Source organism: Mus musculus, chromosome 12, assembly GCF_000001635.26.
Source record: "Mus musculus strain C57BL/6J chromosome 12, GRCm38.p6 C57BL/6J".
Taxonomy (NCBI): Eukaryota; Metazoa; Chordata; class Mammalia; order Rodentia; family Muridae; genus Mus; species Mus musculus.
The window spans coordinates 85861063-85887300 of record NC_000078.6 but is presented as its reverse complement, the minus strand read 5'-3'; the positions used below and the strand labels follow the sequence as shown (position 1 = coordinate 85887300).

The 26238-nt window shown below is 43.2% G+C and overlaps 1 protein-coding gene and 1 long non-coding RNA gene across 28 annotated transcripts in view; one reads left to right on the top strand and one right to left on the bottom strand.

Moving 5' to 3' along the window:
- The window catches only part of Ttll5 (tubulin tyrosine ligase-like family, member 5), a 229068-nt gene that overhangs the window by 166460 nt on the left and 36370 nt on the right, over positions 1-26238 (bottom strand). For 26 of the 27 annotated variants that reach the window (XR_003950060.1, XR_001780460.2, XR_001780461.2 and 23 more), the window contains 5 exons: positions 23668-23737; positions 22692-22776; positions 10709-10810; positions 8823-8914; positions 7826-7933 (listed from right to left, as the gene is read on the bottom strand). Coding sequence is in view for 23 of the 27 variants with exons in the window: in XM_006515989.4 (XP_006516052.1) it covers positions 7826-7933; positions 8823-8914; positions 10709-10810; positions 22692-22776; positions 23668-23737 (457 nt within the window). In the remaining 4 variants the exon portion in view is untranslated. Of the gene's footprint in view, positions 1-3862; positions 3998-7825; positions 7934-8822; positions 8915-10708; positions 10811-22691; positions 22777-23667; positions 23738-26238 lie in introns of those variants that run through there. The other variant, XM_006516001.3, reaches the window with a different exon arrangement.
- Positions 13335-23317, top strand: Gm51990. The gene is made up of 2 exons (XR_003950216.1): positions 13335-17862; positions 20357-23317. It is a non-coding gene; the product is annotated as a predicted gene, 51990 (long non-coding RNA).

The window sequence follows — 26238 nt, the reverse complement described above, 5'->3', positions numbered from 1 at the left end:
GGAAGAAAAGGACAGAAAGAATGAAAGAATGAAGGGAGGGAGGGAAAGAGGGAGGGAGGGAAACAGAAAAACAATGTATAATCTACAAGTCCTGTAGAATTACAGAAGCAAGATACAGTATCTGATACAAGAAAACATTCCCTTCCATTTTTAAGAGCATAGGATTCAATTATCTCAGAAAATAATATTTAATAACAACATGAAGAACACAATGACAATAATGAATGATGCACATACGGTATGAAGAACCAGCCACAAAAGTAGACAAATATAAGATGGATCAACAGCAATGAGAGCCACTATTTCAACACTCCACATGGGGTTTCGGCAGTCATACTTAACCATTTCACTGCATCAGAGGCAAATCCCAAGAACTCACATTTGGCTAAAAGTCTGAGAAAAGAAAAACATATCTTAAAGTGAGAAAAATCACTTTCACAGCAGTAAACTAACTTTTACTCCTATGATAAAAGCTGCTGGAATAACAGTGCCTATGGAGTGTGCCATGGTCTAGAGTCAGCGTCAACCGAGCCTCAATCAAACTACACTTAGACCAAGGTTGAACCTATAGTCATGTGAGAGTTGGGGAAGCAATGCATGTTGCTATGTGACTGCACCATGCCAAGTCCAACCCACCTTAGTAAGGTTGGCCTCAGTTGTTGGGAGTGGAGTAGAAGATAGCTTGTGTATCAGAGCAAACTCTTGAAACAACAAGCTCAACACAGACACTGAGGGCCTTCTTCTCCGTCATTCAACCAATCGTTTCTACTCCCTTAACAGGTATAATCACATACGATGAGATAGATGAGTCTTAAAGATACAGACTGTTGAATCTTGGAACTGGTTACATCCATGTAATCCACACAGTGAAGGGACACCCACAGAACACTTTCGTCACCCAGGAAGTTCCCCTCAAGCCTCTTCCTGGTAAATAGCTTGTTCCTGCCTCATCCTTGACAGCCATTACTTTGACTTCTTCCATCATCAATTTGTTCTACCTATTCTAGAATTTCATATAAACGAAGATCATACAGTGTATACTCGTTTGCATCTAGCCTCTTGTATTATATTTACCATGTTTCTGAGGCATATCTGTCAGGAATTTCTTTTAAGGAAGATGTATAGATGTATATTACTTATGTGTAATAAAATTCACCCCTTTAAAGTGATTCTTGAAAAGTGTCCAGCTGTGTAAACCCAACCTCAATCACAATATAGAAAGATCTTATCACAGATGCACACACGAGCCCTGTGGTCAACCCTCACTTTCCACATCTTCCAACCACCACCAATGGGATTTCTGTTTACTTGATTTCCTTTTCCAGAAAGTCAAATAAATGAAATATGTATAGTCTATGGTCTTTTTAGAGTAGTTTCTTTCACATAGTATGGTCTTTTGAAACTTACTTATGCTGTTACATGTGTCAAAAGTATAGTTCATTCCTTTAAATTCCAAAGTAATTGGTATTCTATATAATATGGACATACCACAATTTATCCATTAAACAGTTGGTGGGTATTTAGGCTGTTTGTAACTTGGGTCATTACAATACAGTATCAGCCTTTGTGAGAGGGAATTGGGTGCATATCAAGTTTTGCTTCTCCTAAGTAAATACCTACAAGTGGAATACCTGGTCACATGTTAATAGTATAGAACTCCATGTATCTTTTACCTCTTGAGCCATTGCCCTAGCTGACAAAGAGTGAGGTTATGGGTGGGGGTGGCATGAGAGGGGTGAGCTTCTGTTTAGAAGTTGCTGTCTAGGAGGGAAAAAAAATCCAGGCCCTGTACTAACAGTGTAGTCTGCATATCATATTCCTTCTGTAGGGTGTATTTCCCTGGCTCCCCTAGGCAAACAGGTGGTAACACTTACATGATCAAAAAGCATTATAGCCATTCTACTATGTGAATTGTCTTTTGTCCCTTCCTATCTATGTCTCTCCTTCTCTGGAGGGTAAGGGCCACATCTCATTTACCAGTTTAGATCAAGTGTGCTAGTTTGCCTGCTAGCATGTCAAAAGCGGAAGTCATTTTGAAAGAGGGAACCTCAACTTAGAAAATGTTCCTACAAAAGACTGGTCTGTAGGCAAGCCAATAGTGCATTTTCTTGGCTGATGACTGATGTGGAGGTAGTGTCACCCCTGCGTAGGTGCTCCTGGGTTGTGTAAGAAAGTAGGCTGAGCAGGACAGGGGTGCAGGCCAGTAAACAATGCTCCTTCCTGGCTTCTGCCTTCAGTTCCCACTCCGACTTCCCTCAGTGATGGACTGGGATGTGTAAGTGTAAGCTAAAAAAACCCTTTTCCTCCCCAAGCTGCTTTTGGTCATGGTGTTTACCATAGTAATAGAAACCTAAGGCTGAAATAATCTATTCCATAAGTAAAATCATTTAGGAGAAACAAAGGGAAAGGGAGATGGTTCAGTTAAAATGTTTTCCTAGATCTTGAGCTCAGGCCCCCAGCACCCGCATAACAAGATGGGCATGAGAGTATGCACCTATGAACTCTGTACTGGAAAGGCATAGATCAAAGGACAGTTAGGGCTTGCTGGCTAGCTGAAAGCAGTGACCTCCAGTTTCAGTGCAAGACTTTGTTCAAAAAATAATAATCATAACAGGCAAAGTAGACAGTAGCTAAGGAAAACAGACACTATGTGTGGGCTTCACTTTTGTACACACGTGTACATACATAAACACATGGACACACACACACAGAAAGACACACAAATAATTAAGAACCACTGAGGGGGAGGAAAGAGAAAATTATGTATAAGTAAAAGCCAATAAAGAACTGAGCTGCCCTCTCCTGGCCTCCCGACTGAGTCATAGCAAAGCTACCAGGCACAGTAAAAATAACAAGAATTCATTTTTTAAGAAAGAAAATAAATTTATTTAGTTCACTGCAAAGAGAAGAGCTAGCATATCAGTAACAGAAGAACCAACCACCTGCCAAAAAATAAACAGAAATTCTCGTTAAGAAAAGTTTATTAAGGATACATTAAGGGAAAAAAATCTGATAAAAGATGACTATTGAAGAAAGTGGTGGGGAGTAGAAACACAGTCTCACTGAGACCTAAGAGATCATTGTACACAGCACGCCATGGGTTTTGGAGAAAATGTACTAAGCCTCCTGAGAAATAAGAGCCGCACTGAAGCCACAGTCCCAGGCAACGGAACGTGCTGGCTGGGAAGTGCCACTGTCACTGAGGTCCTTTTTTGTAATGAAAATGTTTTCACCTCAGCCTAGGATTTGAGTTTAAGAGCAAAATGAAAGTCTTTATAATGGGTCCAAAAGAGAATTCTAGAAAGGGTAGAGCAAGGTCCCACAGGAGAATGAACTGAGTAAGAGGGGGAACCCTAAGAGCTGACCTTTTACCTCACCCACAGAATCACTATGGCATCTAGCTAGCTAACGCCTGGAACGCTAGGTCTGAAAGGAGTGTCTCAGACTGGGCGCTGTGGACTCGGCAGAAACAGTGCTCTTTTCCAAGCCTGATCCGCTAGAAAAAATGATGTCATTGTTCCTGAGATCCAGTTCCAGGACAGCACAGGAGAGTCGAGGGTGTGAGCATGCCAGAATGGGCGGACTCATCAGAGTCAGCTTTATGTGAGTGGAGAAAGGGCCAGATAGATGGCCTCAAATTTGGCCTGGCCATTTATTAGCCACATGACCCAAGACAACTTCCTTAAGCTTGCTGACTCGTTCCCCTTCTCAATAACCAAGGCTTTTATGATATATGGTTGGTAGTAAGTACCAACAATGTTGTTAAATACAAACAGTAGCCTCTTAGCACCTATGTCCCTTCTGCAGCAAATGCCCCTCCCCGTCTAAACTGGAGCAAGGGATAAACTGAAGAGGGGCTTACCTTCGACACTGCCCCTGCCTTCCATTCTTTTACTGTTGGTGGAGAGGTTTGCATAATGGAGAAAGCATGCTACCTTCTTCCATTCCTCTGACAATCATTTATGGACACCTTCCTTTTAAAGAACATGGCCTTACCCTGAAAAATGGTCAAGAGCAGAGGTAACAGAAAACTAAACCAGACTTCACTCAAGAGAGGTATCCTGAACATACTTCGTTCTCAGCAGACATGGCACTGGTCTCTGATCAAAGCAAGACTAAGCTAGTCAGGTCAGTGTCTAGTCCACATGATCCCACACTAGAGAGGATCAGGTTCAGAGCCCATCACTTCACCCATTCTCACAAAGAGTAAGCCACTGTCATCAGTGACATCTTTGAAAGACAGCTAACACTCTGTTGGTTTTGGCTGTTTTTCTTCAAATGGTCAAAAAAAAGTTGTTCTCATAGTCGGTAATTTCACAGTGCCAATTTCCTTAGCATTAAATATGCCTTTAAATAAGGCTTGCCATTGAAGCCTATTAGTTCACATTGTACCACATTTTCACAACCCTGGAAGTCAGTAAAATCTGACTGTTAGAAACATGTTTTATTAGGGGAGGCATTCAAAACTCCTATAATTGAAGTCCTGTATAATTGAAGTCCTATGATCAAGATGGGAAATTGCCAGGACTCATCCTCTGAGGCCCCTGGCTTCAGGCCGAGTCTCTTTCATTCAAGTTCTTTTTACTCACTAGTTCTAGGACCTGAGATAAATTATGGCTACCACTCAGGGTCTCTACTTCTATATCATGACAAATCACTCACAAAAGTCCTTCTGGATGTACAAGTTTAAAAAATAGCATTAAGTAACTAAGTTTCAGACTGCCTATTATGGTTGATATATAGGTAATAATAACGGTGCAGACACATGAATATAGCAGCATCCCAGGGCAAACTGATTTTGAGAAGACAAAACTGTTACCAGTAATGCACTGCTGTGACATTAATCTCTGCTTGGTACACAGCCAGAGAGAAGACGACTTATATGTGTAGAAAAGGCACTGACTAGGAATTCTGATGGTACCTGGAGACAGTACAGGTAGCAAGGAGAGAGAAAAATCACAGGACAGAAATCCCAGTGACAGAATGCTCCTGACAGTAATCCACAAGTAGAAGGTCAGAAACGACCCCCAAAAGCATATAGGGAAGCCCATCTTACATTCGTTTTCTCTAAAAGTATGGCCATTCTGTTAAAACCAAAACTTCCAGGAAGCTCTCAATTCCTGTTTACTCTGACACACATTCAAAGCCCAGGGGAGGCTAAGAATCAGAGGGAGACAAAGAGATTCACACAAAGATACATAAATATACAAAGTCATATCTCACGGAGGGGGTTAATGAAGCACACAGAATCCCGGGGCTGACAGGAATTAGAACCACAAAAGCCAAGGAGACAGTCAACAACTTAAAAACCTCCAGATGCCCTGAGTTTACTCGAGCTGAGCCCAGGCAGGGAAGGAGAGAGGAGACCCTGGCTGACAGGCCTTGGGATATTTCTCTGAGTCAGAGAAAGCTTTCGCCCTTCTTTCACACTGAGTTCTGAGAACCCACTACTAAGCTTCCAACAAGCAATTAGGTTACAGAATAAGATACACAGAAGAAATATCCAGAAAAACCTTCAAGATGAGCTACTTAGAGCAAAGGATTTGGTTTTTTGTTGTTGTTTTTTGTTTGTTTGTTTGTTTTTTGACACCAAGGGCCATTTACCAACACAGGCAAGCAGAGGTACAAAGGAAACATTTAATCTTGAGAGGTTTCAGCAGTTAGAGTCAATTCTGTTAGCCTCCACATCCACCTTCAAATCGACTTACAATAATTCAAAGATTGCAGGCCTTACCAAAACAGACATATTGGAAAGCAAACTGCCAGGCCAAGAAACAATGAAAACAAGCACCCAGTACTCATTTAACAAACGTTTTCCAACATTCTCTGTGAGCAAAAGATGTTGCTCTGCATGAAGAACAAAGCCAGTGGTGACACTGTGACAGCCATCATCAAGGAGACTCCATTCCATCGAGAGTCACACATAAATAACACCAGCGACACCACAGAGACAGGGACAGAGGACTGGAGGACTGGAGGCTCGGGGTGAGAGAGCTGACCCTTACTGGGAGGCTTAGGAAAAAAGACCACCAAGGAGCTGATGCTTGGCTTTGTCTGGAAGGATGCTGGTGGCCTAGGTAAAGCAACATGAGAAAGAGCTAGTTCATCCACAAGATAAATCAAACACACACGAATGCAAGGAGTTAGAAAAAGTGCCTGGAGCTCTGATCTCATATAATCAGAGGAGATGGGAAGGCAGTCACAATGACTATTGAGAACTCAAGAAGATAAACTCAGAGACTTTGGGGAAAAGTACAACTTAAGATAGGAAAAGTAGCCGGGCGTGGTGGCGCACGCCTTTAATCCCAGCACTCGGGAGGCAGAGGCAGGTGGATTTCTGAGTTCGAGGCCAGCCTGGTCTACAAAGTGAGTGCCAGGACAGCCAGGGCTACACAGAGAAACCCTGTCTCGAAAAAAACCAAAAAAAAAAAAAAAAGATAGGAAAAGTATCCTAAAGCAGCATAGAACAAACAGCATGTGGTGGTAACATGACAGGCTTCAGAGAAGCAGCAGAGTGGAGTGAGTCTTGAAGGAATGAGCGATGGCAAGGCAGCCAGCCGGGAGGGTGTTCTAACTAGACACAGAACCTGTGCACCCTTCCATAACATCTGGTTTGAAAGACACTGCAGTCTTTTCTTTTACTCTACAATTCTAGACCCTGACTTATCTGCGTCTTCTATTCAGTCTCACTAGTTCTCCTACTTGAGTACCAGATAAATACATGCTACTATAACCCATTAAAGACCAAGAATTAGAATGTGAATTATAAAATTAATAAAGGTAATTTTTATGAAGTACAACTTCAAGGCTAGATGTGGTGCCAGGCACTTTCTTTGCTTGCACCATCTCACTGGGTCTTCACAGTCCTCTTGGGAGGAAGATGCCTCATGGCTGTCATTTATAATCTAGAAAATGGAAATTACAGCAACCTCCTGAAAAACACCCAACCAAAAAGGGGTGCAACAGGGGTTTCAAGTTCAGGCTATATAAGCCCCATAAACTACGTTCTTTATTCCCGCATCTCCAGCCCCTGAGGAAGACACGCCTCTTCCATCCTCACTGTGTAGCATCACTCTATCCCACGCTTTAACTAGCACTGCTCTATCAATCAGTTAACCCTGAGGTCCAACATGTGCTCAAAGCTGGCCTGGCCTTATGGACTTTCATGCTGGCAGTTACTACTAAGTTCTTATCCATGGAGAAAGCAGGCATGCACACAGGCAACCATGGTGTGACAGATAGACACAGCTAGCGGGTCAAGAGGTCACTGGTTTTCTGATCTGGGTTGTGAACTGCTTGTTGCACTTTCTCTGTCCTATCAAAAAGATAAAGTGAAACAGAACACGAGAGGAGGGAGGAAAACAAGCAGGAGAAAGAGGAGGAGGAGGGGGAAGAACCCACTAGGAAGAAGAATAAAACAAATAGGAGGAGTCATCGGAAAATGGGAGAAAGCACACACTGGTACCAGCCAGAGCTTCTTGGATCTGCTCCCAGTCTGGCAGCCAGAGAGCTCTGGAATATATTTGTTAAAGCTGGATTCCTGTACAGCCTATTGCAGACTTTTTCTTCGTGTACTCTGCCAGAGAGACCCACACTTCAGTTTCAATCCCTGTTCCCTACACAGAAAGGGAGTTATTCCTCTAGAGATTCCATTGAAAATTCACTACCTTTACCACCAGCTTCTTGATAGAATTTGCATCTACTCTGTGAGCCTAAGAAAGCAAACCCAGGATGTGCCCTTGCCTCCTGGAGAAATCACTATGCCCCACTAGCTGAGGATCCCAAGACCCTTCTCACAAAACACAAGCATCTGACAGCTCCTTACCAAAACAACTGCTGCGGTGTGGAACAAAGGTTTTACAGGCAGTGGCGATAGCTAGTTCAGCAGAGATTATTGTCTTAATGATCAGGTCTTCCACATGGGCCATCAATGCTGCAAAAACAATCTTTTGTAATGAAAACAGAAACACTACAATGCATGCATTAGTAGAAGCAGAGTCCGGGTCACAGTGCAATTATCAAAGCATGTGTGCTGATTCAAAAAGCATTAAATGGTGGTCTTCAGTCCGGGTGCTACAGGGCCAGCACACATGCAGAGATGACAAGGTGCAGATGGCCCACCCGTGCAGAAGGTACAGACTGCAGACTCAGCCTTCTCTTCCTTCTCTCTCCTAGCACCTTTCCCTGTGCATGAACAGTCTGTTTACACACTGCTTCCCAAGCTGCTCATGGCTCAGCACGGTTTCTTTTTGACTCCAAGGCCCGTACTCAAATTCCACTCTACATCCTCCTACTCAGCAACAAGAATGAGGGAGGTCGACTTAGAAAAATTTGAACTCACAACCAATAGAGAAAGGCAATGCGGTATACAAAAAGCCACAGTATCTTAGTAGCACAGCACTCAAGAAAGATAAGTTCATTGAGGACTAAAAGTGATACTTTCCAAATTAGAAACAAGAACAGGGAATTGGGGGGTCTCTACTGTAAACCAGAGGAAAAAGAACAGAAGCAGGCACCACGGGGCTTCTCAGCACCATTACCAGGAGGCCCTGGTGAGAAACCATACATAGTCCAACAGCAGGGAGTGAAGTCAGGGGCTGGAGAGATGCTCGCTCGGCTCAGCCAGGAAGAGCAGTCACTGCTCTTGCAGAGGGCCTGCATTCGGTTCCCAGCACCCATGTAGGGCAGCTCACAACCTCTTGTGATGGCAGCTCCAGAGGATCTGCACGCAGGCACACGTGTGCACACACACAGACACTGCACATAAATAATAAAAATATTTTTTAAAGTAGAGACTAAAAGAAGAAAGGTGTGATACTCACCAGTTGTGTCCTTGCCTTCTTGTTTCAGGTACCTAAGCATGGCACTCATGCTCCACTTGTTCCCATAATCCTCCACTTCTGGGTCATCACAACTACAAAGAAAGGAAGCAAGGCTACATATGCCAAGAGGCCTGCCTTTCTCTGGGCTTTGAGTATTTTAGATAAACATTCAGTCTGCAGACTTCAACCTGGTTTCCCCTGGTTCTTCTGTAAGACATCCTTTCTATCAATTCCTTAAGAGGCAAGGCAAATGCGGAGAGCTTGCTTTTATGAAGAGGGAAAAGAAGAGAGCTAATTCTTCCACATCAAGAGTAAGGAAGAAAGGTAGGAAAAATGTGACTGAATTTAAGAATGGTTATAATAAATTAACAATGGGATACAGCACATCTAGTCTCTGAAGTGAATGTCACCCGAGGCCAGCAAACAACCTGGATGCCATTTAGAACAGAACTAGGTGGGAATAGGGTAGTAAGCTAATGTACTACTGTCTTACAAGGAGCTAACCACAGACTTGCTTTGACACACTAGCAAGCCTCCTGTCTGGGTAGTGATAGCTACCTTCCCAAACCTCTTAAGTCCCACTGATGACACAAGGCACTGGGGTAGCTGGAAGAGTTCTACCTCCTACTGCCACAGACTGGTGAATGGGGAGCTCCCATGAATGTCGTTCTGCAACCAGAGACTTGTGCTTTGCCGCAGACTTCCCAGCCCTTAGTGCCCTCTCCAGGCATAGCCCTGCTCCTCTAGCCTGAGGGACGTGGCAGCTTTAAGCAATTCAATGCGGGCCATAGGACACACAGCGAAACCCCCTTCACTTTAGCAACTACCCCACACTTCCAGATTCTCTCCTTCCTTCCTTGGACCTGGTGGGAACTTATTTTTAGTCTGAATAGAAAGTGACTGTTTGGGTTTCTTTTCTATTTTTCCACTTTCCTGGCAAAATTATCAGGATGAAAGAAAACAGAGCAAAAATAACATTTGCACACAGCTGGGTTAGTGCGGCTTTCCACGAGCTCGTCTCTGAGAGGGCCTCATTCCTTTCTTTAGTTTCTTCTTCTCGTATTCTTTTCTTTTTCTCTGATCATTGTAGTGTATTTCAGAAAATTTCAGAAGATACATAAAGGCAAATGAGAAAAACCTAAAAATTTGACTACTCTCATACTTTGCAGTTAAAGAGAGTTAACATTTCAGTTAACTTTTCTCATTTCTCAGCAAAAATAAAAAGCTTTAGCTAACAGAATGATTCAATCAAGCATTTGTTATATGTATTATCTCAATATGCTTTTCCATCAAACGATACACAGTAGAGATGTATATTGATAAACCTATTCTGTACATACATTCTTAAGGTTAAATTCATAGAAATGGAACTACTGTGTCAAAAGATACAAATAATTTTAAGCTTTAGATATGACTTTCAAGCTGAAATTCTTACCCCTAACTAAGTCAAGTAGGGAAAGACAAATGGCAAAGGCATATTTAATAGAACAAAGTGCCCTCTGTCTGGGTATACCACAGAGAAGCGGCAACACAGCAGCAATGCCTCAAAACTGATACTTGAGGGGCTAGAGACGGCTCAGCAGTTTAGAGCACTCACTGCTCTTCCAGAGACCCTGTATTTCATTCCCAGCACCCACAGGATAGCTAACAACCACATATATAACTCCAGTTCTAGGGATCTGCTCCCCTTTTCCAGCTTCTGAGGGCACCAGGCACATGCGTGGTGTGCACAGAGCCAGAACACCCATTCACAAAAAACTAACTGTTTTTTAAAGGTGAGCTCTCAGTGTCACCTCTGTGTTTCTATCTTAGCAGCGCACCCCATTAACTGCCATGTCCCCACCCTCGAAGCCGAGGCTGACTTCTAGCCCTGAGCCAGCCGGTACCTCACATAGTCTCCACTCTTCTTGTTCACGCTGTAGTTCGTCAGGTGCATGAACTGGTTGCGGATGTTCTTGGAGCCTTGATCATAACGCACAGTTGCAAACCTGACAGGAAGAACAGAGACCGCAATAACATGGAGGATGTTATCATTATCTTACAAGAAGAAGGTGGTAATATTATCTAATAAATAGTGATCTCTGCTAAGTGGCAGCTGCTATGAGAAGCATCTTTATACACTGTTACATATCAATTCAATCCTAAAAGTAGCTCTATGAAATACATCTTATGCTACATCTAAATTTTAAATAGATATAAAACTAAATATGACCATAAAGACTAAATAACTTGGCCAGGCATGGAGAAACACACCTTTAATCCCAGCACTCAAGAGGCAGAGATCTGCCTGGTCTACATAGAGAGTTCCAGGTTAGCCAGAGCTGCAATGAGACTGTCTTAAAAACAATAACAAACCAAACCAACCAAACAAACAAACAAACAAACAAACAAAAACCTCAATAACTTATCCAAGATTGCAAACTTTAAACTCTCGTGGCTTAAACACTCTTAGATACTGCTTCTCATGCATCTTCCATCGATGGGAAGAATGAAAATTCAAAATACAGTAACTCATAACCTGGGAAACTCTATAGGATGCTACCTACATCTAAGAAGCTTCAAGGAAGACCTTGAGCCCTTGAATAGGTACTCCAGGTCAAGCACCACGAAGCACTAATGAGAGGAAGCACAGCAGCATAATTGGACAGCACAGGAGAAGGAAGGCCTTCGGGACTGGGAAAGTGGACAGCACAGGAGAAAGAAGGCCTTCGGGACTGGGAAAGGGCATCCACCTGTTGTTCTGGACTCCTGTTAATAGAAGAGGAAAGCACAAAGCACACGCGCCTCTGCAGGCAGCAAGCCGGGAAAGAGAAAACTGTCCAGAGATGCTTGGCATCAAAACTGCCTCTCAAGACAATGCTTCTAGTGAGCATGAGGCCAGGAGTACTCACTCGCTGCGAGTGCCATCTCACCCTGCCCCAAAGTGCTTTCCCAAGACACATATCTAAGTGTGTGAAAAACCTAGAAGGCCACAAGTTTATTTTCATATGATTTACAAACTGTTTACATATGCTTACCCAGACTATGAAGTCAACAAGATTTTTACCGCATTAAAGGTCAACATTTAAAAGTTTTCCTCTTCTGTATTTCTTCTCAGCCACCCCACCATCCCCACTCCCTAATTCCCCGTACCAGAAATATACAAGAGCCAAAGGGAAAAAAAAAAAAAAGAAAAAAAAACAACCGGAGAGACTAAAACAAACAAACATGTGGCCAGGACAAAGGCTGTGGATGCTGAGAAAACTTTGACCAGGCATGTATGGCTAAAGAGAGTTTGGCAAGCATTGTGTCTATGCTTGAGAAAGACCTCAAAGCTTCCATAAACTTCTAGAAGTTACCATTTAACTCTTCATCATCACTTGGTGGCAAATGAACTCTGCCTTTATAGCCCAATCTTCCTGTACAGAGTGATTCTCAGACCCGGTGGGAGAATTACTCTCTGAAGTCTCTCTGAATGAAATGCAGAGGGACAGGGCAAGATCCAAGTCTCCTACCTGCAGACATTAGCTCATGGTGACCTATCACTTGCCATCATCTCCCTCAACAGGTATTAAGTATGAAGGAGGGGATGTTTTGGTCAGGGAAGGGGGTGTCTCCTCTTGTCTAATTCTGCACACTCGACTCTACCTGGCCAGCATGAAAAACCCAGGGAAGCACAGAGTGAGCGGGTTCTGGGGTCCCATGCATTTGTACCCTACATGTTTTTCAAGAGGGTTGGACTTCTATAAATCATTTTCTTCCTCTTCAGCTTCCTGTCACTGGAGCATCTGATTCTAAAACCCAGCATGGACAGTATTACGAATGTCATGGAGTAGGCTTCTATTGGGTCTAGGAAACAAGACGAAAGAATCGAGGGTGAAGATTAGTGTAACAGCAAATGCCCCTGACTCTGATGTCAAAGAGCAGGACAGGAAGACCATACAGAAGGAAGGCTGAGCTTAGCCAGTTAGATCTCACAACTCTCATGAACCTGTGTTAAACAGCCACATTCACCTCTGACCACCACTGCCTTCTCTTTACTTCCTAGATGAGAAGTCACACGATTCTCAGAGCCGGTTTTCTAGTCCAGCTCTGATGATCTGCTTAACCGACAACTGCTTGGTTTGGGAGGCTTTGCTTTGTTTTTGCTTTTCACAGGAATGACGTAGCTATGGGAATGACTTGCAGCCCCATGAGAAAGACGGGCATAAGCTAAGAAGAAATCCCTGGGAATAGATGAGGTGATCTAGGCACAACAACAGCCCCAAGGGCTCTAAATCCATAAACTGGAGAGCATCTGAGTGGGGAGCCAAGAGCCTGGCTACAGACAAGAAATCTGAGTAAATAAATGTGTTACAGCCTGGTGGTGGCGCATGCCTGTAATCCCAGCACTTGGGAGGCAGAGGCAGGTGGAACTGTAAGTTTGAGGCCAGCCTAGTCTATATAGTGAGTTCCAGGACATCCAGGGCTACACAGAGAAACCCTCTTGAAAAACAAAACAAAATAAAAATAAAAATGTTAACGATAATGGGAGACAGCCTTTTCTTTGTTGGAACAGAGAAATAAAAATATGTAAGAGATAAAAGCAAGTTTATACTCTGAACTTTGAAGAATTATAAGTGCTAATATAATTAGCACTTATAATTTCTGGATAAACAAATGTAGAAATGAAGGCAGATGCACATATGACATATGGATATATGGAATATACATGCTTGCTAGGTCTCTCTCTTGCAAGCCCCAAAGCAATGATATCATCAAGTCCCCAAACCTTCAACTCTAAATGCAATTCTCTACGACCAAGTAACCAGTGCTCCTTGGAAAAATGACTGATTCCAAGGCTGGGTCAGAACAAGAAGAGCCTAAAAATGCCTCATACTCGAAGAGTGCTAGAGACATGTCAAAAGGACACAACGCTAGTGTAAAGGCTCCCATTGGCTGAAGCTAGGACAAACAGAGCGTGAAAACAAAACAATAATAAAATACAAGGACTTCAGTTGGCATTAATAAACAAATGAATATATAATAGGAAGAAAACAATTTTCCTTGAAGTAAAATGCAAAATAATACAAATAAAAGGATAATGGAATTTGAAAATCATCATCTAGGAGTCACTGCTGTAATAATTCACTTAACCAAGAAACATCAATAGATATGAAAGATATTGGTAAAAAAATGAGACAAGGAATGAGTTTTTACATGGTTTTCAACAACCTCCTCATAATTCTTGGTAACCACAGAGAGAAGATAAAGCCACTTTACAATGGAGGACTCTGGTAGGCACATCCTTTAATCAAATACTAAATAATTAGCATGTGCCATCAAATATCCCGAAATGAGAATTTACCATCACTTCTGTGGTATTCTGACCCCAAATGAATAGCCAAAGTTTAATCATGAGAAAATACAGACAAATCCAAATTGAAGGACAATTTGGAAAACGAGTAGCCTGTCATTTTCCAAAGCACTGAGGTCATGAAGTCACAGAAACATGGAGCTGCTCCAGACTGGGATCTGGAAGAGACTCGACAACTGAACCAAACCACCATCCTTGATGGGGTCCTCTAGTTAAAATGAATTTAGTAGACAGTTTGGTAGAGCTGAACGAGGTCTCAGACAGTAAAAAGTGGCTCTTCACACTACTCGGATAGCTATTTCACAGGTCTAAATGGTTTCAAAATTCAAAGTGTTAGAGGAAAGTAGTAACTTCCTTGTGAAGTTTAGAACAACAAAAGATCTGGTCATTTCCCTGCTGGTGACTGGCCAGCACTGTACAGCACGAGTGCCTTCAGACAGGGCAAGCTGCTCTCCCACTTCAGTGCCCACTGCGACGCATGTAGCCTTGTGACCTCTGTATTAGAGCAGTGGTTCTCAACCTTCCTAACACTGGAACCCTTCGATACAGTTCCTCATGTGAGGATGACCTCCAACCATAACATTATTTTCATTGCTACTTCATGACTGCAATTCTGCTACTGTTATCAACTGTAATGTACATATTTGATACACAATCCCTGTGAAAGGGCCAGTCAGCCCCTGAAGAGGCCCCAACCCACAGGTTGAGAACCAGTGGGTTAAACCTGTCACACACCGTCACACTTCAACCTAGTCACACGTGAAAGTTTCAACACAATTTCTCTATTAACAAGCCAGAGGAATCAATAATTTCCTAGGTAATTCAGGATCAAATCTGCAAATACTTCTCCTAACTCAGCTGAAAGTCATACAGTGAGCTAAGTCCTTAACCTCCCTCTTAAAGGAGAGAAAGAGTTAAGATACCTGGGCCCTCCAATGGAGTTTCACGGTACATACACACACTTCACTACAGGCCCATGCCCAGCACATGGCCTATAGAAAACAAACTCAATGGTATTTCCAGTAAATTCTTGGTCTTTTTTTTTTGTTGTTGTTGTTTTTTGTTTGTTTGGTTTTTTTTTTTTTTTTTTTGCCTTCCTGGTCTTATGCTCGTAATATTATGGCTTCTAATTTTGTGTTTTTATGGACTTGTGTATGTGTTTTCATGCTTTTCCTTCGTTGTTGTTTAATGCCAGTCTGTTTGTTTTGTAATTTTACTTGTTTGTTTTCTAAAGAGAAAGAATGGGTTCAGTTGGGCAGGAGGGAGGTGGGGAGGATCTGAAAGGAGAGGAAGAAGCAAAAGCATGATCAGAATACATTGTGTAAAAAACTATTTTCAATTAAAACAAAAAGTGAGTGCTATTGGGGATGGGGGTGGGAGTACACTGGGCCTTCAAGATGGCTCAACAGGGACAGGAAAAGGTACTTGTCTCCCAGCCTGAAGATCTGAGGTAGCTCCCTGGGATCCACAGAGGAGAGAACCAATTCCCACAGGTTGTTCTCTGACTCCCATGTGTGCACTGTGATGTACATGTACAGAAACAGACAGCAGATAGATGAAACTTCCAAAATTTAAGATTTAAGAAAGCCCACACAACAGAATTTTATAGCCTTGACCTTTATGTCAAGAAAATATGGGACCTTACTTTCTTAGATAATCTGAACTCTGGACTCTAAATTATTTTAGAGCTAACAGATAACAAAAGAACTATATGTCCATTTTTTAAAATCAATCTGAAAACAAATATAGATTATCCTTATTTTGAAAATGAAGTCTTAGGCGGCCCCGGCTTACAAGAGTTTAATCACAGACACGCTGGACAGCTGCTTTATGATGGTGTAGGAACTCTGCACTCTGAAGGAATTACACTTTCAGTTCTGGATGTTCATCTTCTCTCACTCTATCAATATCCACTGGTTCTGCCTTGTAACCCTGAGCAGTAGAACACGCTGTAGCCAGTCGCCCACACTGTCAGGAGGGCAACAACCAATACACAACAGTAACCGGATTGCAAAGCTAACATTCCTGGCATGTTCGGTGTGTTAAACGCATTTTCTGGGGCTGAAGAGATTAAGAGCTCAGCAATAAAGAACAATGGCTGTGCTTCCAGGGAACCTGGGTTCAATTCTCAGCACCCATGTGGCAGCTCACAACCACCTAGAACCCCGGACTTTTTTCTTCTTGCCTCTCCCAGCAATACATGCATGTAGTACACTTACGCACGCACAAGTAAAACATTTAATGTGCATGAAATAAAAATAGAAAAATCTTTTTAAAATGTACTTTCAACTGAGTGACTAGAGTCAGCCAGATCTTGCTAGGCAGACAAAGGGGAAGAGGGGCCATGACTAGGAAACAAAGATAGCAAACATGCAGCTCCGTCCTCCCTCATATTTCTGACCACACACAAAGGTCTTCAGGCTTTCCCTCCAGCCACTAGAGCCTGTGGAGCAGTTTGACAAGGTCCTACAGGTCCAAGGCCAGATCAGGACATGTTTACCCCCAAATTGTGGATCTATCAGCCTCTCTTCGTTCAAATGGGAAAACCCTAAACTCAGGGAGGAAGCGCCTTTGAAGACCCCTCAAAGACTGGGAAATCCCAGCTGCTGAGGAAAGGCCAGGCTTTGGCTTCCCAGTCTCTGTCCTGCAGGGACTTTCTCTGCATGTGCCTTGTTCTGGGCTCCCTCGCCCATAGCAAAAGCCTTTCTTTTAACCAGCTCACTCTGTGGTCTGTCTTGACATCTTTCCCTGCTGCTACTTGTTGCACTTGATATTTGAAGTGGTGTTTGTTTGTTTGTTTGTTTGTTTGTTTTTCTTGACTTTTAATTCTTTAACTGACAGAGGGAAAGGGGAAAAAACCCTACCAAGAGCCCTAAATGGTAAGAAAGTGATGACGGTGATGTTGGAACATGACTCAATGGCAAGCAAGACGGATCTGCGGTGGGAATTTATAAATAGTACTGCACAGTGCCCCTAAGCTGCTTGTTTCAAGACCTTTATCAATATAGAAGAAGCACAAGGGGGAAGCAAGCACAAAGTCAGTAAGATCTTACTAATGCTTCTCTCACGTACAAACTATGACGTGGCCTGAACACCTGACAGTGTATACTCTTACAGTCAGTCGGCATCACAGAGCCTAGGTATAGAAGAGTTAAGTACTCAATTTGGTAGGTATATCTTCTACATTCAGAACAAATGCACAAAGCAAGGAGACTGCAGTAGTAGCACCTGAGTCATCTTTAGCATGTAGAGCTTCCTGCGGAGAGGGGTCACGGGCAATGAGACTTCATCTCAGGCACTCTTGCCAGAAGCAAGAGTTTCATCCTAGCCTGACCTAGAAAAATCTGATGGAAGACAACAGGCGGCCTGAGCCGGAGAGCTCTGATCTGCTGTCAACCAGCTGCAGCAGGGAAACTGCCAAAACGCTGCAGTTACTGGGCAGCGCCCTGCAGAGTCTGGGAGGGGATTACCAGCCTGATCCTTGGTCCTCAGAGCCAGAAATGACTCAGACTTCACAAACAGCAAAGGCCTGCCAGGGAGAGTGACAGGCTAGGAAGGACTTCTCTCTGTCGCTGGTATCTCTTCCCCCTACTTGCTGCGGTGGCAGATTCTGGACAGTGTACAGCCTGTGAGGTAATCTGAATTCCTTGGCAATCACCAAGTACCTGAATTCTTTCAAAACCACAGGAATCTAGCACAGAAAAGGTAAATACCCCATGGAGTCAGTGTTAATTAGCAAGCAAAGCTACTGAGCAAGGGCCCAGAGTTAGGGGAGGGAAGAAAGGAATTACAAATGATCTGGGGTCTTTTCTGCCTTTCCACTGGGTAATACGGCTGGGAAGGGCTTTGCTAGAAGAGGCCTTTTCAAAGTCTTTTCCCACTTCTCTGACCTGGGTGCAGCCCTCAGAACCCCCCTGGGACACTTTCATGAGCTGAGGCTACCTTTCGTTGAGTCACTGACAACTCACGTGGTTTCCAACTCAATATCTTTTTAAAATAAATTCTTGTTTCAGTGCAAATTTGGCTATTAACTTTGTCTCAAAAGGGACTTTCTCAGCTCACTTACATCCAGATTGGATCCTCCAACAGTTGTATAATCCAGAACAAAGTCTCTTTGGATTCTATTTTTTGACACAAAAAATGGACCACCATCATTTTGGTGAGAACAATACCCTATCTCTGGAAACCCAATGTCTCCTTCCTAGAAGCAAAACAGCAACCTGCATGGAGACTGTACAGCAGCAACCTGCATGGGGACTGTACAGTAGCAACCTGCATGGGGACTGTACAGCAGCAACCTGCATGGGGACTGTACAGCAGCAACCTGCATGGGGACTGTACAGCAGCAACCTGCATGGGGACTGTACAGTAGCAACCTGCATGGGGACTGTACAGTAGCAACCTGCATGGGGACTGTACAGCAGCAACCTGCATGGGGACTGACTGTACAGCATCAACCTGCATGGGGACTGTACAGCAGCAACCTGCATGGGGACTGTACAGCAGCAACCTGCATGGGGACTGTACAGCAGCAACCTGCATGGGGACTGTACAGCAGCAACCTGCATGGGGACTGTACAGCAGCAACCTGCATGGGGACTGTACAGCAGCAACCTGCATGGGGACTGTACAGTAGCAACCTGCATGGGGACTGTACAGCAGCAACCTGCATGGGGACTGTACAGCAGCAACCTGCATGGGGACTGTACAGCAGCAACCTGCATGGGGACTGTACAGTAGCAACCTGCATGGGGACTGTACAGTAGCAACCTGCATGGGGACTGTACAGCAGCAACCTGCATGGGGACTGACTGTACAGCATCAACCTGCATGGGGACTGTACAGCAGCAACCTGCATGGGGACTGTACAGCAGCAACCTGCATGGGGACTGTACAGCAGCAACCTGCATGGGGACTGTACAGCAGCAACCTGCATGGGGACTGTACAGCAGCAACCTGCATGGGGACTGTACAGCAGCAACCTGCATGGGGACTGTACAGTAGCAACCTGCATGGGGACTGTACAGCAGCAACCTGCATGGGGACTGTACAGCAGCAACCTGCATGGGGACTGTACAGCAGCAACCTGCATGGGGACTGTACAGTAGCAACCTGCATGGGGACTGTACAGTAGCAACCTGCATGGGGACTGTACAGCAGCAACCTGCATGGGGACTGACTGTACAGCATCAACCTGCATGGGGACTGTACAGCAGCAACCTGCATGGGGACTGACTGTACAGCAGCAACCTGCATGGGGACTCTACAGCAGCAACCTGCATGGGGACTGACTGTACAGCATCAACCTGCATGGGGACTGTACAGCAGCAACCTGCATGGGGACTTACTGTACAGCATCAACCTGCATGGGGACTCTACAGCAGCAACCTGCACAAGAAACCCACGGTAGCATACAGAGCAGAAGCACTACTACCAGGACCATGAGACAGCTGACTCAAGAGCCACATAGGCAATTTCATTTTGGTATCTCTTCAATAATTTACTCACATATAAGAAACAGTGAGGCTGGACAGTGGTGGTGCATGGCTTTAATCCTAGCACTTGGGTGGCAGAGGCAGGAGGATTTCTGAGTTCGAGGCCAGCCTGGTCTACAGAGTGAGATTCAGGATAGCCAGGGCTATACAGAGAAACCCTGTCTCAAAAAAAGAAAGAAAAAAAGAAAAAAAGAAAGAAAGAAAGAAACAGTGAGAAGAGGCTGGAAAGATGAGCCAGGGGTTAACAGCACTTGTTAAGGATGTGGGTTCTATTCCTAGCACCCACATGACAGACAGTTCAGGCCATTTCTAGAGTTCAAGAGGACCTGAAGCCCTCCTCTGGCCTCTGCATGTACTGCACACATTTAGTATACCTACATATATATATGCAGGCAAACACTTCTACACATAAAATAAACAGTGAGTGGTCTGCTTTTTGTGTGAGTAAAACAAAGACAAATGAAAGCATTAACTTATAATGAAACTAAGGTCTTTTTCTGGAAAAAGTTTAAAGGGGAAAGGAATTTACACAAAATAACCTCTATTTCACAATGCAGTGAACTTTATAACATGAACTTTCAATCTCCTAGCATTCATTTGAAGCTCCCAACAGAAATGACAGGGTATAAAAGTCTAAAGAAGGAAACTAATTATTTCTGCCTCTAGGTCTGTCTCTTTAGTAAAGATTATGGTTTTCCTTCTAGTCTCAAAGTAAAGCAACCTGGTGATCTCATCCCAAGCTGATTACCTTCAGTTATGGCTACACAAAACACACGTGACCCAAGATTAGCAGAAGCTGCAGGTGCAGAGGAGCTGCAGACGGATGCTGGATGTAATGACACAGCTGAGCGCACTCTGAGGGCTGAAAGGCAAGTGAATGCCAAGATAAACAGTGGCTATTTAGGCACACTGAAGAATCTACAGAGAACAGTGTACCTTGTATATCTGGAGCAAACAGCTCAAGATAATGCCATGTATATACCATCGAGAAGGATTTCACATCCACCTAGGTAAACCCACCAAAGAACTGAAAATGTTTTTCCTTTTTTGGATCAATGTGGACCGAGTACTTAAAAAGCGATTTTCCTAACAGTAAGGAAGAGTGTCCACTGACCATATAAATGTGTGTCTGCACACGCATGTATATGCTACTTCCTGCTGGAAGCAATACAACTGTCACTAAATTAGTAGCTTCTGACATCTAATGCAACAGGTAGCCAGAATACTTGTTTATCTGTAGCAAACTGTAATGAATGCTAGTATTGCTCTCACTCTATGAGCATATGAACCATAAAGATAAAAACACTATATAAAATTTTACTCAAGAGTGGGGGCTACTAATATTGCAGGTGAAACATCTTTAGAATATATTGGCATGACACACTTGAGAAACAGTGTCATAAATAACCTTCTCTCTTCCAGAAAACCAAGCAGGACCAAGGCGAGAAACTGAGGTGGAGGAAGGCTAGAGGAGCTCGGAAGTCTCTAAGTATAAACCACAGTCCCCAGCACCCGAGGCCCCAGGAGAAGTCCAAGGACTTTACCTTCCCTCTCTTCCAGATAATATGGAAAGGAGGCTTTTTTAAAAATCCATGTCTGTCTCCTTTCTATGTATACTTCCAAGTACAGAAGCTCATATCCAGAAATGCTGTAGAAAATGCCTTCCCTATGACAGTGCAATTGGAGCAAATAGTTCATGTGAGATGCTGGTCCAGGCCCTCATTCAACAACTGGGAAATGTTTTATTTTCCTCCTTCTTGAGTTTTCAAGAGACAAGAGGCCAGGACTATGGAGTTTCAGTAGCCCCCAGTGTTCTCAGGGCTCCAACTCATAAATCTTAGTTAAGAATATGACAGAACTTATAAAAGCTGTCATTGCCACCTAGAGGTGAAGGGAAGACATGGCTAAGCCAGCTAGCAGCTTAGGTTAGTCCTCACTTGACTCCAAAACAAATTAGAAGTAGAAAACTCAGCTGTCACAGTTCAGTATGGCCTGTCAAATCCGCTCTCCATAAACAGGGACTGGAGAGACTCTGGGAGGACAGGGAATCATGTTTTCTTCGTCACATAAACACAAATGGCCAGCCTTTATTTTATTCACGTAGTCTCCATTTTCAAAATCAATTTTCTAAAATCAGAAAAATGCACAGACTGTGACCTTCAGCTTATTATGTCTGCGCACAGATGCAAAGAACCCTCTTAGACGGCTATAAACTATCCTATCAAAGCCATGAACAGGAGAACTTCAGAGCAAACTAGCCCATTAAAAAAAAAAAAAAGTAAGTGAAAGGCACACAAGAAAGTCACATACTTTTTAAAATAGCTTAGTGGATTTATGGAAACTGTTACCTGTAAGTCTTTGTGGGTATGGGAGACAAAATTTCAAGTTATTATAATTTAATTCTGTTGTCAGGCAGTACCTTAAAACCTACTAAGCATCACACACACACACAAATTATATTCATAATCACATCAAAGTATATGACTGTATATCTGTATGTATATTAAGGGGTGAAAGCCATGAATATCGTGAATGGGGGAAAACATGACCATTCAATGAGCTCCAATTCCTACCCACTACCCCATTAGGGGAACTCAGAAACCACTACCCCCTCAAATATGCAAACCTATTTCTTCTGCTGCAGAAAAGGCTGCAAGTTTTGCAATTGCAAGGATTAACATAAGGACATGGTGTATGACAAGTAAATAAATGTGACTTATTTCCCTTCCAGATCTACTCTGAAAAACATTACAATCTTTTTTAATATCCTAGGGCCCTCATAACAACTCTCAGTATGCATGAAACTACCCTGTGGTCTCTATAACTGAGGAAACTTGTGTCTCCACCTTATGCAGCCCTGCAGGTGAAGATGTAGAGCACCAAGGCTGCTTTCTGTCATTTGAACCCACCCAGGTACACTCTGTTTCCCTGTTTCCCTAAGTTGAACCTAACAGAAAGCAGCAGCCTGGTCTTAGAAACCTTTTTAACAGATTCACTCTATAGATGCAGCCAATCCCTGCACCCGAGAAAGCTGCTTACCTAGCCAGTCCTTCCTCATAGAGATAGATGACAAGGGGATCATAGGAAGTCACGAGCACATAGAGGCGCACGTCAAACTTGAAATCTAGGAAGAAAGTTGGGCATCACAAGAAAAGCTAACTTCATTTGTTTTCTGTTACAAAGAACAGGACAACACAACCAGGAGCTATGAAGAATGAACAATCCTTACCACATAAAACACACACTGCACACATCTTGTATTTTGATCATATACTGGTGTGCGGTATAGTCACTAAATACATACAGTATGATGTCGTAACATGGACCAAACACAGCTCCAAGGATGGAGTCATGTGACGATTTCTGAGTGCTTTTGAGAAAATGCCAAGAAACCAAGAATCTTGTGACCTCAGTTTCTTCCAAAATCATGGAAATGTTCTTATATCATTCTTTGTGCCCCTTCCAGGTGTAGCAAATTGGAGTGAATTTACTGCAAATTATTCATTACAACTGTTTATTATTAGTTTATATGCCTCTAAGGAAAACCACATTTTTGCCACATGCAGTTTGTCTTTTTGCCTCTAACGCTTTGCTGATGTGATTCCTCTTAACCCTGAAGAGTATAAATTGTCTGATGCTCTGAATAAAGTTGGCTACTGCACACAGCTTTAGTCATGCTCATTTACTGGCTCCATTCTCCCAAGCCCCACCACCAAACAGAGCAACAAACAGTGCAGTCTTCAGATGTTCCAGTTGCTCGTCTCAGACAATATTCTAACAGTTTTTAAAGCATGTACATGCATGCACGTACGTATGCATTTCTTTGTGTACCTGTATGAGCAATATCTCTCTCCTGTTATGAACTAATTTCAGTTTCAAAAGGTAAAGAACGCTCGTGTCTAGAATAATGGGTACCAAAATGCCAGACCAGCTTTACAAGAGTGACTATAGAAGACTATGAAAAGGCTACAGAGCTGAGGGAGCCAGCCCAATCTAGTGAAGAGACACAACTCACCATCTATGAGCAGGGGGTTGTTAATGTAACGGGAGACCAAGATGTTCTCTTCCAGGGAGATCTGGTTTGGCTGTTGAGTAAACAGAAAGGAATGAAAAGGGGGAAATTCTAAAATGTATAGTTGGTGGGTGGGGAAAGTTCTTTACCTTAGAAAAAAAAGATACTATGGAAAAAAATCTGTAATATTCAACTGGCCAGAGAGCATACCACTGTGGGTACCCAATTACAATGGGGAAAATAAATTTACATAGCACCTCTCATAATAAATGCAGTTAAATAGCTTTCAAGATTTATATGCAAGGTATAAAATAGTTATTTGCCAAGAAAATAAGAGCTACTTAAAAATACGAAGTTGCTTCTTTTAAAATATAAAGACCAATGGAAGTTTTAAAACACTGCACTATTCCCAACACATCTCTCATTAAGTTGTTCTGGAAAGTCACAGATGCACAATGCAGTCTAGCATTCCCAGTGAAATGGAGTGGACGCTTGATTCATATAAAGACACTTGCTAAGCACCGTGTGTAAAGACTGAATTAGATTGTTTAAAGATCTCACCAATGGGGAAAAGTTGTTTATATAAGAAGTAGTGGGTACTGCCACACATGTGAGAAGCACTGAGCACACAGTGATGAAGAAAACCGATACATCTGTGCCCTCATGGAACTTCAGAGTCAGCAGCTCCTTCCCCCAAAGGCTTTACTGTTTCGGGTTAGAACAGCAACACGGAGACTCTAAAGGGACACTGAGCAGCAGTTCCACAAACATAAGATGTCAAGCTGCCAAAAGGGCTGCTCTGCAGGGCTCTGAAGGAAAGGCCAGCTCTGGCCAGCAGAAGAGCAGGCACAGAGGCAAGCAGTGAGAGCCTCAGGCATGTATGTGCTGGGGAAAAAGGAGGCCACTGCCACGTGCAAAGTCCAGCAGGAAGGAGGGAGGCAGATCACAGGCCTGAGGCTAAAAGCTGTAACTAGGAACTAGCTCAAAGGGGTGGGAGAGAACTAGAAGGGAGGGAGCCCTCTGGCAGAGCAATTTGAATTGGCAAGGGAATCAAGACTGAATATGGTGGGAAGCAGGCAATTATTGCAGACTCCACACAGAGAAAGCAGTAAGATAAAGAAACCTCAAACAGAACAACTGCATGTGTGATTAGACAGAAAGATCAGCTTCAAGTCAACCCAGAAGGGCAAGGGGCTCCTAACTGTAAATGGTAACAATAGCAATTATGAGACTAACTATTGTAGCTGCTTGGAAATGACTAGCAACATTTGCAGAAATAATTACAATTTAATAGAGGTGCTGAGCATTTACCATGTGCCAAGAGCTGTTCTAAGCATGTCCCAAGTATTATTTTATCCCCACCTAACCCCAGGGGCAAATATACCACCATCCACATTCTACAGATGAGTGGGGAGGACCTGCTCTGCCACAGAGCTGTAAGCACTATAGCATAAGTACTGGTGCAGCACTGGAGCCTGGGCAGTGTCTCAGAGGTTTCACTTTCAAGCACTGTTCATAGAGCTCCCCAAATTCTGGCACAAAATAACTGTCCCCCACAAACCCAAAAGTCTGAAACAAGACATTTTCTAGCCCAAATACCACTGCTGTCATCTCAAAGTCAGACCACAGCCTTGACAGCATCTCTATGTATCATATGAAAACAATGACATCAATATTCATCCATCCCTAATGAATTCCATCGCTCATCCCACTTCCTGATGCCCTTACACTTCTTGATACGTCTCTGACAAGTACTATCTCCATTCTGAGTATTCCAGTAGGTAAGACGGCATGAAGTCTCTAGAAAAACAGTAAAGCGCAGGCTGTGTTCCGGCCATGCAGCACCGATGACGACAGCTGAGTAGCAGCTGTAGGCTCCACCTGAGAAACACCTATGGACTACAACAGGACATAACTGGTACCCAGCTGTCCTGTGTGGTAGAGTTTTACTCCACGACATAGCTAGTGTCCATCCCTGCTTCTTCTCTTCTACTTCCTAAAAATCTAGCCACTGAATTCTACATAACATAAACTTCTGTTCAAAGACTTTCGTACTTGCTCAGTTGTCTTTACCTCTCATTCCTATCTGCATATGAAAAACTAATTGCTCACAAACTAAAGGAATATTTGAGAATGATTCCTTTGCCTGATATTATATTTTAAAGCCCAAGTAGTAAAAGTTTTTGTTATCCTTAAGAGTATTTCCTATTCACTAATCCTCAGTTAACTAAAGTTAAAAGTATTTCCATTTCAAGGTAGAATTTCCACTCAAAGTAAATGAAGGCTAATGCAGGAATCAGAATTGCTATGGAAACGAGACATATACTTATTTTCCTAACTAGATCTTAAGATTCAAGCTTGGGGTACTTGCTAAGTTACTGTAGGGTAGGAAAGTGTTGTGGTTAGGAGTGGATACCCTGGAACCAGCTGGACCTCAGCTACCATCATGGCTCTACCACTTATTGAGAAAACTGTTACTATCATACAGAGTTCTTCTGAAAAGTAATATCAGCTAGTTCTCTCTGGATTCAAGTGGAAGGTGCAGGGTAAATGCTCCTAAAGTATCAGTGGGTG